This window comes from Chlorocebus sabaeus, chromosome 12 (assembly GCF_047675955.1).
Source record: "Chlorocebus sabaeus isolate Y175 chromosome 12, mChlSab1.0.hap1, whole genome shotgun sequence".
Lineage (NCBI taxonomy): Eukaryota > Metazoa > Chordata > Mammalia > Primates > Cercopithecidae > Chlorocebus > Chlorocebus sabaeus.
Genome location: NC_132915.1, coordinates 105,604,055 through 105,618,897, shown reverse-complemented (window position 1 = coordinate 105,618,897; position 14,843 = coordinate 105,604,055). Strand labels below are relative to the sequence as shown.

The window sequence follows — 14,843 nt, the reverse complement described above, 5'->3', positions numbered from 1 at the left end:
TGGGGTAACCCAGAGTTATTGCTAACCGATGCAGGAGGAGGTGCGCTTGCGCCTGTCACAGTGGGGGCTCTGCGCCAGGCCCGTCATCTCCCCTCAAATGGCAGCAGTGCCCTGACACTGGTTCACAAGGCATCACCCGCCTCCAGCATAAGCAGGACATCAGTAACCTACAACCGGTTTTCAGGCATCTGGGTCTTCGTTGCGCTGCCACAGATCTGCTAAGATGCCTGGAACTTCTCTAGTAGGTGTCACTATTGTCAGTAGGAACTGGTGGGAGGCAGTTAACTAATTTAATGAACAAAAATCACAAAAAAAAAAAAAAAAAAAAAAAACTTGAGAGGGAGGTGGAGGAGGTAAAGAGCTGGCGACTCCCTGGATCTCATACACACACGGTTCTGCCAGATAATCTTTATTTTACACATTTTGCAACACGGCAAGAGAATTCACCCCGTACATCACCCTGATTGGATCCCCCACCCATTATACATTATATGTTTACATAAATACTCTTCAATGATTAGTGTTTAAAAAAAAAAATACTGAAAACTCCTTCTGCATCCCAATCTCTAACCAGGAAAGCAAATGCTATTTACAGACCTGCAAGCCCTCCCTCAAACGAAACTATTTCTGGATTAAATATGTCTGACTTCTTTTGAGGTCACATGACTAGGCAAATGCAATTTACGATCTGCAAAAGCTGTTTGAAGAGTCAAAGCCCCCGTGTGGACACAACTTCTGGACCCTGTTAACAGTTAATCTTATGTGCTCCAAAGGCTGACCTTCTGGAGGCTTACTGCCTCATCTGGCTGCCCCCTCCAAAATCCAAAACCCTGCCTCAAAATAAGCTGCCCTCTGGATGAGTTCGCTGTTCTGTTTCATTCTGACCGTGCTGACTCTGCCCAGAACGCCGTCCCACCTGCAGACGCCCTGCTGCCGGAACTCCAACAGGTCCCTGAGGCAGCGAGGCCAAGCCACGCCCACTCACTCCTGCACCATCTCAGTGTGCTCCCTCACACAGGGCCTGAGATGTGCGGGGCCCATGGCCTGGCAGTGAGTCATCTAAAAGCATTATCTATTTTTCAAGCATAAACCACGCAGAGAGGCTCAGATGCATCGCTGGGCTACAGAAGTGGCCTCTGGGGAATCTGGAGTATGTTCAGCCTGCCGACCAATAACTACCTTCCAGGTGGTGACAAGTATTAGCGTCCGCTCAGGTAGATGCCTTTTAAAGACGCCCTGCCAGAAACACCCTAGGGAAAACTGGAGTGAAGAGCGGGTCTCTCAGAACATTTGGTACGTTCTGGATGAATACCTTTTTGATATACCAAGAGGTATCAAGTCAAAGTCTAACTTCTGTAGCGGGGAAGTCATTAACTTGCTGAATCCTGAAGGGAAGAATCAAGCCGCAGGCCACAGGCACCCTGGACTTAGCTTACGGTGAGTCTTACAAGGCCACGGGCGGGTCAGAGAAAAGCAGAGGGGTGAAGCGTGGAGTGTGGAAGCAGGGGTGCAGGAAAGGGCTAGGACCTGTTTCCTTTGAAGTACAGCAGCTTGGCAGCATGAAGCATGAGTTGTTCCGCTGTTCTACTGGGTGTATGGAGCTGGGCCAACAACCTCAGCAGACTACCTAATGTTCTAAGAGCCTTCCTCGAAGAAAATGCTTCAGGACGGGGGAGGAGGCCAGAATGCATCTGCAGTTCCAACAGGCATCGCTATGCTCTTCCTTGGTCTGTAAGGACTGGGCGCCTGGAGTAGACTGTTGTAAGTACCAAAACAAGACACCCATTTTAGTGTGGAGGAAGACCATCCTATATGACCCAAAGCAGTAATATATGGCACGAGTATGCACGCTCTTGAGAAAATTCTCCTTCGCTTAGAAAATGCATCTTTCACACAGCTGCTGGGAGAAAATGCTGCAATGCACCAAAGCCTTTAGCCCGTGCCCAGAATGAGCCTATGTGGGATCAATAGGCACGGGGAGAAAGAGGGCAGAGAAGGGAAGAAGAGGGAGGAGGAGGGATGGAAGAGAAGGAGGAAGTGGAGGAGGGAGGAGGAGGGGGAGGAGGATGGCAAGGGGGAGGGGGAAGGGCGAGGGCAGAGGAGGAGGGAAGAGGGAGGGAGGCTGTGGGACAAGAGACAGCAGAGACGGTGATGAGGTCATCATGCAGGAGGAAATCTCACCCACACGAAGTGGACTTACGGGGCCGTGTGCTGCCTTGGCGGGCTGGACATGTCAGGGGCGGGGAAACCCTGGGTATTTCACTCTAAAGTGGTTTCTTTAAAGAAAACTCAACTGACTCAGGCCATGAGCATCTTTTACACTGAAGCAAGCATCTCCTCACAAGTGCCTCCTACGATTCACCAGAGTCATATTCAACATCATCAAATGCAGTGCTACTTACACTTTAAAGTACTGAGGGGTCAAGAAATAGGCTGCTAAGTCCTCAGCCACTGTTAGGAGCCAGGATTTAGAGATCAATGACTATTCCTATTGTCCAAGAAATAACTTTCTAGCAAAACATACACATTTTATTAAATTTCACAGCCAGCAGCACTTTCAGTCCACAACAGATTTCTCAAAGGAAACATGGATATTTTGCACAGGCAGAAACAGTGAGGAGTACAAAGCGAAGCTGTAAATACCACCAATGGCTCTGCTATGTGCATCCGATATTTTCTGCCCGATCCCTGAAATACTGCGAGGGCTTAACCATTCAAACCCCACATGACAACGCACGCAGTGGAGTGTGAAACTCAGGCTGCAGGAGGGTGGCTTGTCAGCTGGTGAAGCCACTTGGCTTTGGACGCCATCGGTCATCTTTACGCAAGAGCAGAGATGAACGGTGGGTTATAGCTATGACGTGAAGGAGAAAGAGAAGACGCACTCACAGAACAGGATGGAGAGCTTCAATAATTTCTTAAAAGCTTGGAACCACCACCTGCTTTCTCAATCTTGGGCTGGGGTTTTGACTTTTCTTGATCATCAGTCTGACTTGAAGCCTTTTACCAGTTACAATACAGACATGGCCAGATGACCTCCTTGTTAGGAAGGCTGTGGCCATCTTTGCTTCTGAAACAGTCTTATCTCATCTGTCCACTGCTGCTCTGGAAGGGTCAGGACCAGCACTACAGACACTTGGCCATGCTGTGAGTGAGCCCAGACATACGCGTGGAATCTGAACACGCAACACTGGCGTTCCTGTGCCAGTCTGACAGCTGCGGCCCCAGCGACTGTCCGCACGCATGCCTGCCTCTCTCTAGCTCCTTCACTCCCTGGCTTCCTTGCTTGCAAAACCCAGCATGTGAAATGAGGACACCTCCACGGAGACCCTTCCGAGCAGGGAGGTTTCATCACACCTTTCGTTCTTGCCAAGGAGTCTGTCGCCTCATCCACAACATCTGCTTGCGGGAGAAACAGCAAATGTGTCCCTCTGAGGGAAGGACTAAGGAGGGCTTTGGTAGTCACAGATTGAAACACATTTCTGCAAAAACTGGTATTGTGTTTCTGCACAGGAAAACAAAGTGTTAAAAATATTCCCATCCTCCTCCCAACTCCCTTCTGTCACACAGTCCCGAGTGAATTCTAAAAAGGTCCAGGAGTGAATTCTTAGGGCGCATTCACCCTTCTCCTGAGGATGGGAAGACACACGGATGCTCGCCTAAAATATCTGCCGAGAGGTGAGCAGCTGTGGCCTGGGAAGGCGCTTGCTCTTCCTCCACATGAGCAGGTCGCACTTTCAGAGCACCCTACAGAACCCAGATGGCGAATCAAAGTGCAGAAAAAGAACACCCGCTTCCTCATTAGTCATTTAGGAAGATAAAATGGCACGGGACAGGGAAAACAACCATGTTCTGAATGGAGACTTTTTCGGGTTCCCAAACCTGGGCTAGTGAGTGTTATCCCACATCCTGTGGTTTCTGCCTGACCCTTCTAAGCCAGAGGTGAGAAAACAACCCCCAGAGACCACGACTATCACGCCTGGGAGGTCCCTGTTCCCCTGCAGGGGTGGCTCTCTGACAAGCCCCAGGCAGGGGTGAGCTCCAGCTTTTGGAAGCAACCCTACCTAGCTGGCCCCCCAAGCATTAAGCAGCTTCCCTGACGGAGCCATGTTTTGGTCTCCTTTTAAGCCCTCGGTCACAATGGACCTTCTGAGCTTGTCCCACTATTCAGATGATTTTCTGAGTTGCAATACTGCTCACTTTAGGTGGCTACCTGTGTTCACTGCCAAGTTCTGCAAGTGTGGAAGGGAACTTAATCACTGAGTTTCTGTGAAAGATTTCGCCATCCTAAAATCCCTGAGAGTGAAACTGTTGAATCGTGCTCACTTTCTTCACATACATACTCTTGGACTATGGGGACCAAGTCTGTTGAATTCATCTATTTAGAAATCCTACTAGCCTACAGGAAAAGCTTTTTAATGGGGATGATTTGCTTGGACTTAAGTATTTGCTTAAATACTACCTATTCTGCCCGCAGGTGCTCCTTAAAGAAAACTCCTTTCCATTTCCCCCAAAATTCTGATCACACACCACAAAGCCACGAACATGAAGGGAAGCCAAGACGGTGCTCTCTGGGCTGTCAGGGAGTGGATGTCCAGGGAACGCCATAGGCTAATGCTTTTTGAACTTAAAAATACATTTCTTTCCATCCATCAGACAACATCTCAATCAGAAAACCACCTCCCACCACCTGGGCTGTGCCACAGGGCATGACCCTGACAGTGACATCACAGCCTTCTCTTCCTGTTGGAAAGACGACCACTGGGCCGCAGGAGCTGCTGTCCTGGTCACTCTAAGCATCCGGAATAAGGGTCTGGGGCAATGCTGAGGGCAGGAATCCTGGGGCAGATGCTACATCCTCAACTGGGTTTTGACTTTGCTTTCCAAAGTCACCTGTTTTCATTCATTTTTGCCTCCTGAACAGGCAACGGCACTCTCCCCGCCCCTCTTCATTAGTCCAGGGTTCTCAGTAGACATTTCCTAAAGCCTCAGACAGGTACCTCGCACCCTCCTTCCCCCTCCACCAGCTGTCCTTGCTACGCTGCCCCACACGTGGGGTCACAACTGCATACCCCTTAGAGCTCCCAAATGAAGAAGAAAAAAATAAACCTAAATAAAAAATGAATTCTTCCTTTCCTCTTCCTCTCCTCCTCTCTGTGCCCGCCCTCCCATTCCCGCCTGAAGGAGGATCCAGCTGCCTTGAACCAGCCACAGATCGTTTCCATAAAAGAGAGTAAAGTCAGGTTTCCGTGGCACTGTGCTCCAGCCATGTGCCCTGGTGTCACTGTCGGAGGTGCCAAGAGTTCACTGGAGGAGCTGCTCCTGCTCTCCAATAGGACTATGAATACGTTAACAGTTTCCTTGGACAGTGCCATCCTCAGGGTCGGCTCTGTCACACAGCGCCTTCCCACTCGCCCTGGGGCTCCACGGAGCCGTTGGTCACCTTCTTGACTTTCTTCATACTTTCCATCACCCCAGATGTTGTCACACTGAACAAGGAAAGAAGAAACAATTAGGAACATCTCACAGTCTCTTAGTAAAAGGCCATCTCTGCCACAGCACGGTGGTTAGGACTGATGATGGGCGTTGGTTTTCGAAACAGGCAAATCTAAGTTTGATTCCTGGCCCATTCCTTACTAGCTGTGTAACCTTGGCCAAGTCACTTGACCTCTCTGTGCTTAATTCTCACTTTCCAGAACTGGCATGAGGAAAAATGAGATTCTCCAGAGTGCCTAATCAATAAACACCAGCTATCATTATTACAATCGTCATGAATCTTTTTGTCACAGCTTGCGGAATTTTTGTGGTGCATAGATAGGTGACAGTGACGGTTATGAGACTGAAATCTGAATCGTAATGGACATTCAGAAAAGAAAGCTAATTAGCCAACCAGACATTTTTAATAACCAGTCACAATGGATCATTTCTGAGCCAGGGGACAGAACACAGGTTTAGAGGAACCTTCCAGGATCAAAGATCCTTTGGCCGCTACGGACAGAGAACTGGCTGCTTTCTGCAGGCGGGGGCTGGGCCATGTGGCTGTGCCTCAGCGCGTGGCCTCTGCCTCCACTCTGTGAGCTCCCGGGGCTCTGTCTGTTGGTGCCTGGTTCTGAGGAGGCCCCATGGAGCCATTTGTTGAATTCGAGAATTAAAAACGGAAGATCGCTGGTCTCCTGGGGCATGAGGAGCTGAGCAAGGCAGTCCTTTCCATTAGAAGGAACCGCATGCACAGGCCCCACCATCTCGAGAGGATCATCTCTTGCCTCACAGAAGGTGAGCTGGTCTATGAGGGAAGTGGGCGGCTCTGTGAGTAGCGGGAGAACTAGGCAGAGATACTGGGTGTCAAAAGCCACTTGGTCCAGCATCTTCCCTGCACACTAGGAAACAGTGAAGATTTATGCTGCCCCACTGTGGACCAAAAGAAATTTCCTCATCAGTAAAATAAATTCAATCAACTCAACAGACTCTTTCCAAGGACCCATCCCATCCCTCTGCCAACTACCTCACCCCTTCCCCTACAAATGGTGACACAGTGGCTGTGTATGTGACCCATCTTGAGTGCATGCAGCTGGACCTCATGCTAAATAAATGTATGGGGTAAGGGAAGAAAACTTGCCCTCTTCTTTGTCTCTTCATTCTTTGCCATCATGGTGCTACCATGCCCAGGCTCAAAGAATCACCCCCAGCCCGGACCTTTCTCAAACAAGTCCTTTAGACTCACAGGTTATTTGTACTTATGGCAAAGTTGGGACAAAGTATATGGCCAGATCCCATAGATGCTATAAGTGAGTCTAAAAGCATCCCCTAAGACGAAAATGCCTCAGCTGAAGCCGCCCAGCGTCACTTCCTGCCAGCTGGCTTGTGTCTCAGGCCTGGCCTCTTTAGGAAGACACCTGCCCCAGGAGGGATCCATGTGCACAGGGCTGCTCCTGAAGGGACCTTCTTTAGACGGGGACACAGGAGGTAGGACCTCTGCATGAGCCAGAGAAGCCCCTGTCCCGAGCCACACAGCAGCCCCTGTGCCTCTCCACAGCGACTGAGACTACAAAGAAATGCGACCCCATGTCTTCCAGAAACATTCCAGTAATCACACAGCTGTCCTATGGTTACTGCATCTTGTTAAAAAACGACAAGGAGTTCAATGCACGTTGACTCTAAGAGGCAAAGCGCATTCACTGTGGCCTGGGTATGGGCCTGACAGCAGACTTGGGAAAAACATTTTCTCCGTCTCTTTCTCTAAGAAAATACTCCTTTCCACATGGTGGGCCAAGACAGAAAACAACTTTTACTCTTCAAGACAGGCTTCATGCTAGCTCATAGAGGAAAAAGAAATGGACTTATTGCTCTCAGCGGGCCCACAGCCCAGGAGAAGAGATGGTCTTCCAGAGCAACACTGCAAAGCCACTTCCAGCAGAGACGGGAGTGCTGGGAACCGGGTTCGGTGATGGCTTCGGCTGAGAAGAATCCCCTCTGCTGGGGAACTGGGGAAGCCAGGAAGCCTGTCATGAGACGTGGAGGAGCTGGGTGGGAGGAAGTCAGAGGAGTTTCCAAGAAGAAGAAATAGGCAAAAAGCATGAAGGAAAAACCCAGGACATTTCCTGGGGCAGTCAGAGAGTGCTAAGTACTCACAGGGTATATATATATTGATTTTATTTTTTGAGATGAAGTCTCGCTCTGTCACCCAGGCTGGAGTGCAGTGGCACCATCTCGACTCACTGCAACCTCCGTCTCCTGGGTTCAAGTGATTCTTGTGCCTCAACCTCCCAAGTAGCTGGGATTATAGGTACATGCCACTATGCCCAGCTAATTTTTCTATTTTTGGTAGAGACGGGGTTTCACCATGTTGGCCAGGCTGGTCTCAAACTCCTGACCTCAGGTGATCCACCTGCCTCGGCCTCCCAAAGTGCTGGGATTACAGGCTTGAGCCACTGCACCCAGCCTACAGTATATATATTTAACACCTCCAGTCAGTCTGCGAAGGAGAGAGGCAGGGAGAGAGCCAGGGACGGACACAGGACGGCAGGGCTGTCCAGGGCCAGTCTGCCTGGTCACCCAAGGATGGCCCTGATTCTTACTCCAGCGGTTCTCAGTTCTGCCTCCTGCTCAGGCTGCCCTAGGGAGTGAGAAAAGCACAAATCCTGAGCACAAGGAGGTGAGAATCAGTGTCTCCAGGGGTGTGGCCAGGAAACCGGCACTGCAAAAACACTCACAGGTGATTCTAGAGCCTGGGAGAACAGACAGGAAGGGCCGGGCACACATGTATTCCCAGGGCAGCTCATGCCTGCATTCCCAGCACCTTGGGCAGTGGAGACGGGAGGACTGCTTAAGCCCAGGAATTTGAGACCAGCCCGGGCAACATGGCAAAACCCTATCTCTACAAAAAAAATACAAAAACATTAGCTGGGCATGGTGGCATTCATCTGTGGTCCCAGCTAAGGAGGCTGAGGTGAAAGGACTGCCTGAGCCCGGGGAGGTCAAGGCTGCAGTGAGCCGTGATAGTGCCACTGCACTCCAGCCTGGGTGACAGAGTGAGACCCTATCTCCAGGGGAATAAAAGAATGGACAGGAAGGGGAGAGGATCGGGAGTGAAGAGGTCAGCCACCACAAAGCCCAGGCACAGAGAAAGAGGCAGGGTGGGGCTATGGGTGAGAGGCACAAAGTGAGGCCTACAGGACGCTCCGCATGGGCTGAGCAGGAGGGAGGTGTTTCAGTCATGGCTGTGGGAGACTGGGCAGATGTCCGTGTCACCAAGGCCTGTAGGGAACGCTTGGGAGGGGCCAGCTTGGTGTGACGCAGTAAGAGTGCGGCCTCAAGTAAGAGTGCGCCTCCTGAGGCGATGCGGAGCAGGAGGACGGGGACCTGGCATTCAGGAGGGGCCGGGGGCAGTGAGGGGGTAGCAGAGGCAACCCTGGGCTTGGGTGAGTCCTGGGAGAAGAGGGAAAATGGGAGCAAGGGCGTGTGGGAGTGCGGGAGGTTGTCACAGGCAGGGCGGGTGACAGGGAGCTTCAGTGTGTGGCCAGGACTGGGAGTGGCAGAAGTGAACTCAAGGAGAGGAAGAAACCTGATGGCAGATGCCCAGGGTGGGGTGGGCGCTACATCCTGTTCTCCCAGCAAACCTCCGGGAGGCTGAAGGGACACCTGGGGCCCCCACGGCGTGAGGAAACCTGGCTAGCCCCCCGCAGACAGGGCGCCCGCAACGCTCCTGGCAGCTCAGGCTCTGCAGCAGTGAGAAGAGAGAGCTGGGTCAGATGAACACCCAAAAGCCTCGCTGGCAGGAACATGCCGCGGTGGGGCTTCAGCAGCTTCACAGGCACCTCACTAGGTGTCCTAATTTTGGTGCCAACACTTAAGGGGCCGAACAGCTGAAGGGCCAACATCCGAGCAGCAATCTACACCGCAGATAAGCGTTCTTTCCTTGACATCTAAACAGTAACCCCCTTTCCTCACAAAGCCCCAAGTCTCTGTAGTTGCAACCAAAGTGCCGAATGGGACACAGGTTCCTTCTGCCACACAAGACTGCAATCGAATGTGGCTTGGGTCTAAGTGGTCCATGGATACATCCATTTCTTTCTTTCTTTTTTTTTTTCTTCTTTGAGATGGAGTTTCACTCTCATCGCCCAGGCTCTAGTGCAGTGGCGCGATCTCAGCTCACTGCAACTTCTGCCTTCTGATTTCAAGAGATTCTCCTGCCTCAGTCTCCCGAGTAGCTGGGATTACAGGCGCCTACCACCAAGCCCAGTTAATTTTTGTATTTTTAGTACAGATGGGGTTTCACCATGTTGGCCAGGGTGCACTCCTGACCTCGTGATCTGCCTGCCTCGGCCTCCTAAAGTGCTGGGATTACAGGCCGAGCCACTGCACCCAGCTGATACATCCATTTCTATAAAAAGTGTTTTCTGGACTGGAAATGCAGGGAGACCTGGTGAACAGACAATTCTATTAGTCTCCAGTTCCCATTTCCACATTCGTTTTCTGCCCACATGAAAGAATGCAGGGAGTGGTGAAAGGTGAACAGCAACCATGAATGAGGACAGCGTTCTGGAATGGGAACCCCAGGGAGAAAACCTCCTGGCCCAGGAACCCACACCAAACACTTCTTTCCACTCTCACTCCTCAAGATGACAGAAGTAATTCAGATTATTAAGGATACCTACAGCCTAGGAGGCAGCTACCAAGTCTGATAATTGAAACTGCACCCAATACTTTTTAACTTGCTGATTATTTACCGATAACTTCTTTTGCCAAAATTGGTAGGCCTAAAGAGAGACGGTCAAAGAAACAGACGGGGAAAGAGAGAGAAAGTCAGTGTTACTTTGGACGGTGCCCTCATTCCCAGGCCCAGAGACAGAAGCTGTGTCAGGCCTGGTGGGGTCATGGCTGCACAGAGAACAGCCGCGTGGGCCGCACTGTCAGAGAGAAAACAAGCACCAAAACAAAATTTTCAAAAAACTGTTGCCATGAAACAAAAATACCTTCATAATGCATCCAGACTCCAAGATGTAATGGCTGAGGGGAAGGATGTGGGAAGCGGGAAGCCCCCATTACCACTGTGGAGTGCAGTGCAGTGAAGGAGACGATGCTGTGGCCCAGCCACTCTCACCCAAAGACCCCGTGGTATGGGGCTGGACGAAGCTCAAGCCTCCCAGCAGGGGAATGATAAACACATCATGTTTTAGGTTATTTCCTGATGCTGCTGGTGACCAGCCTGACACGTGTGTGCCTCTTCAACCAACAGACGCTTGCTCAGATCCTGCTACTTCTAGGAAAGGCACAGCTGATGCACTCCACTCCACTGTTTAGAAGGAGGAGTTTCTTCCTCTGCATGGGAGATGCTGTTTGGAGCCCACTGGCAGGACCTGCCTTCCTTTACTGCTGCCGTGGAGCTGAGCACAGAGAGCTGTCTCATGCTGCCTGACCCACTGACAGCCAAGCAGAGCCTAGCATGGGCCGAGTCTCAGCCTCTGAACTGGGAAGAATTCAAAGACTGCCAGAACTGGGGGCAGAACACTTAATACCAGTGAACCAAGAAGGGAAAACTCTGCCTTAGGCTAATCATCAAACACAGCAATTGACCTGGCTTATCAAATTTCAGAGCTAACAAGCAAATATGCTTAATCACTATTCATTTTTCTAGACAATGATCGCCCTTTCCCAGAAAATAGGACCCTAGAGTCACTCACTCCGTGACTCAGAAAAGCCCCTATTAGTGCTCAGATATAGGTCAAAGTCATTGTGCTGTGAAAAGCCACGTAGTTATCTGACAATAGAGGATGTCTGAGGATCATTAGCAGACTTAGAGATGACTCAGATTTCATTTTCAGACATAAGCGCCCGATGGCGGGCCTGACAGAAAGTGAGCTCCTTGTTCTCCCTCGTGAACTGGCCATGTATAGTCCTAAGTTCTTGCCACTGAGTTCTTGAAAGCAGGCTCCAATGATGCTTAGTGGAATGGCAAGTTCCATCTTCCCTGACAAGACCCAGCAAGGCTTGGCAGATTCTGTACTTCAAACCAAATCAGACAGCCTGTCCGTTCCCAGTGTCCATTCCTTCTGCTAAAAATAGAGGAACCACCCCTGGAGCCACGAAATGCTGAGAGCAGCTGGCCCGATTCACACTGCGCTGCTTTTGAGTTAGGCAAAGGGGTCAGGGCTAAGGAAGAGGGAAGAAAGATTTCTTACACAGACTCCATTTCCAAGTCATCTTCTTCCTGAGAGAGTTGTAGGTAGGGGTTATCCGAAGCTGGACGGAATTTATACCCCGTTAGAACAAAGAAGACCAGTGTGGCCGTTTCATCCAGGAGCTGCAAGTTTAAAAACCACCCCAAAATAAAGAGATTAGCAAAACTGTTCTTCAGAAAGCAGTGCAACTCAACGAACTGACATATCCCCCACAACCCACCACTTGCTGGTTCTTCACTCAAATGCCACTTCCTGCTAGAGGGCATTTTCTGTAGACTTGCCGAGGCCTAAACGAGGAGCGTCCTGCCCAGGGATGACCTTTCAGAGGCTGCGCTCTGCTCTGCTTTAACCAGTCTTCGTGGGGAGCTTTTAAGAGCTCCTTACACACCCACTTCCTCCTACAGCGCCTACAGCACAAAGTGAGTTATTCAAGAAAAGTCATTTGGTGGCTACTCTAGTAGTTAAGCTGGTTCTAGTTTATTGCAAAGACACTTTATTACCGAAATAATAAAATGGGCAAAGAAGAAGGGCTGTCTTGATTTCTAACTACTCTAAGCCCTGTAACTAAAGGAAAAGACCACATCTCATCTAAGTTCTAATTATTCAGGGCAAATCTTTCTCTGCCTTAGGCTTTTCTCTTCAGACTTTTAAGACTGAAAACTAAAATCAAGAATGCAATTATTTTCAGATTCCTCATGGAATCCAGCAGCATTTCTGGACAAACAGATCATCTCAATTATAGGCCAGAGGACATGGAAGGAGGCCGGGCGTGGTGGCTCACACCTGTAATCCCAGAACGCTGGGAGGCCGAGGTAGGCGGATCACTTGAGATCAGGAGTTTGAGACCAGCCTGGCCAACATGGCGAAGCCCCATCTCTACTAAAAAAACAAAAATTAACCGGGCATGGTGGTTCATCCCTATAATCCCAGCTACTCGGGAGGCTGAGGCAGGAGAATCGCTTGAACCTGGGAGATGGAGGTTGCAGTGAGCTGAGATCACACCACTGCACTCCAGCCTGGGCAACAGAGACCCTGTCTCAAAAACTAAAAAAAAAAAATTTTTAATTAAAAAAAAAGAGGAGATGGAAGGTCTTCGTGGTCATTCCCAGACAAATTAGTAACAATTGTTAAGTTACACTTCAAGACTTTATCCTCAGGCATAAATTCTCTGGCATTCTGCCCTGTGAGCAGCATACCTGGTAGAGCCACTTCCACTGGAATGGAACAGCGAGTTTGAGGAGAAATGCAATGATCCTAGTGAAGTATATGTAACACACAATCTGTATGAGGAGGAAAGAAACAGGAAATCAAATCAACATGAAAATCAGGACACCACTTTAACAATTTGCTTTCACAAATAAACTAGGAAACAGAAAACAGAATCACTCAAAGAAAAGTATGTGACACTTACAGTGTGAATTAATACATGCAGTGGAGAGACACGGCTACTCTGCTAGTTACACTTGAATGTCTTCACTCTCCAGGTGACCAAGATATTGCTAACAGCCACACCCACGGGGAGCACAGGACACTTCAGTAGGGCTGTTCTTAACCCTTCCTCATCCTATCTATCCACAGACAGAAGCCCTTGATTTCAATCTCCACAGATTGTATTGCTTATTCTCAGGCTTTGAGGAATATTTACCAGTAGTGAGAGCAAAATAAAGCCACACAGGGAAATTACTGGCTTCTGTCCTCTTCTCTGGCAGATGCTGCAAGCATTCAAGGTCCACACTCGCAGAAGTACAAATACTACCAAGTTCTCTAGCAAGACAGGATGCCTTAATTTCTCTCTGCAGTGACAAGGACTCAATGTGCTGGCCACTAGAGCATGGCCTGTGCACAGGGACTAAGCTCAGCTGGCCAAGGACCACTCATTATCACTGCACGCAACAAGAGAGGTTCTGTGATGACCTGTGCCTGTTTGGTGGATGATATAAAATCCACGGGAAAGAAAAAATAAAAGAAAGAAAAAAAAATCCACCCCAAGTGGAGTGTCTTCTCTTGCATCTCTCTCTACCACTGAAGTCTGATGTTTGCTTGAGCAAAGGAACTGTCCGAAGTGACAATGCCAAACTCACAGATGAAAGACTTAGAAATGGTCCTTCAAGACTCAGGAAGCAAACTAACTCTGGGAGGCATGTACCTTATATAGTCTAAGAAATTATGATCCTAATAATTCCTAGCAACCTCTGTCTTTTGGTGCTAGCTGATAGAACTTTTCATGTCCATCAGAGTCCTGTTTTTAGGTTTTAAAAAAACTGTCTTTTTTTTTGTTCTTAAGAAAAATTTATTACCACAACATGTAACTAGTTTTCTGCAGGGAAATTTGAAAGAAGAGAGAGGTAGATACTCCAATAATTTTTTTTTGAGACGAAGTCTCACTCTGTTGCCCAGGCTGGAGTGCAGTGGCTCTCTTATCTCGTCTCACTGCAATCTCCGCCTCCTGGGTTCAAGCAATTGCCTTAGCCTCCCAAGTAGCTGGGACTACAGGCATGCGCCAGCATGTCCAGCTAATTTTTTTTTTTTTTTGTATTTTTAGTAGAGATGGGGTTTCACCATGTTGTACAGGCATGAGCCACCCCGCCCAGCTAATTTTGTTTTTATTTTTATTTTTAGTAGAGACGGGGTTTCACCATGTTGGCCAGGATGGTCTTGATCTTCTGACCTTGTGATCCACCCACCTCGGTCTCCCAAAGTGCTGGGATTATAGGCATGAGCCATCGCACCTGGCTGATACTCCAATAATTTTTTAAATGAATAAAACAAAAATGGCCGCAGAAGAACATGATAGTGTGATCCCAGTTTTCTAAACGAGTAAAAATAGTGGCTGGGATTGCACCACTGCACTCCAGCCTGGGCAACACAGTGAGACTCCATCTCAAAAATAAAATATAAAAAAAAAAATTAAAAAAATGTAACTCAGGTATTTAATTTCCTATTTTAAAAGACACAACTAGATTTTATAAAATGAAAGTCAGGCATGGTGGCGTGCACCTGCAATCCCAGCTACTCAGGTGACTAAGGTGGGAGGATCTTTTTGAGCCCAGGAGTTGGAGTCCATCTTAAGGCAGCATAGAGAGACCCAGTCTTTTAAAAAAAAAAAAAAAGAAAAGAAAAAAAAAATCACAAAAGCACGTCACACTGGCCAGGTGCAGTGACTCA

General features: G+C 49.0%; 1 protein-coding gene across 1 annotated transcript in view; it reads right to left on the bottom strand.

Moving 5' to 3' along the window:
* Positions 1–379: 379 nt before the first annotated feature.
* GPR107 (G protein-coupled receptor 107) overlaps positions 380–14,843 on the bottom strand; it is an 82,024-nt gene continuing 67,560 nt past the window's right edge. Inside the window, exons 16-18 of the mRNA XM_008005953.3 lie at positions 12,875–12,958; positions 11,679–11,800; positions 380–5,489 (exon numbers count right to left, since the gene is read on the bottom strand). Of these exons, the coding sequence (XP_008004144.3) occupies positions 5,393–5,489; positions 11,679–11,800; positions 12,875–12,958 (303 nt within the window). The 3' untranslated portion in view covers positions 380–5,392. The remainder of the gene's footprint in view (positions 5,490–11,678; positions 11,801–12,874; positions 12,959–14,843) is intronic.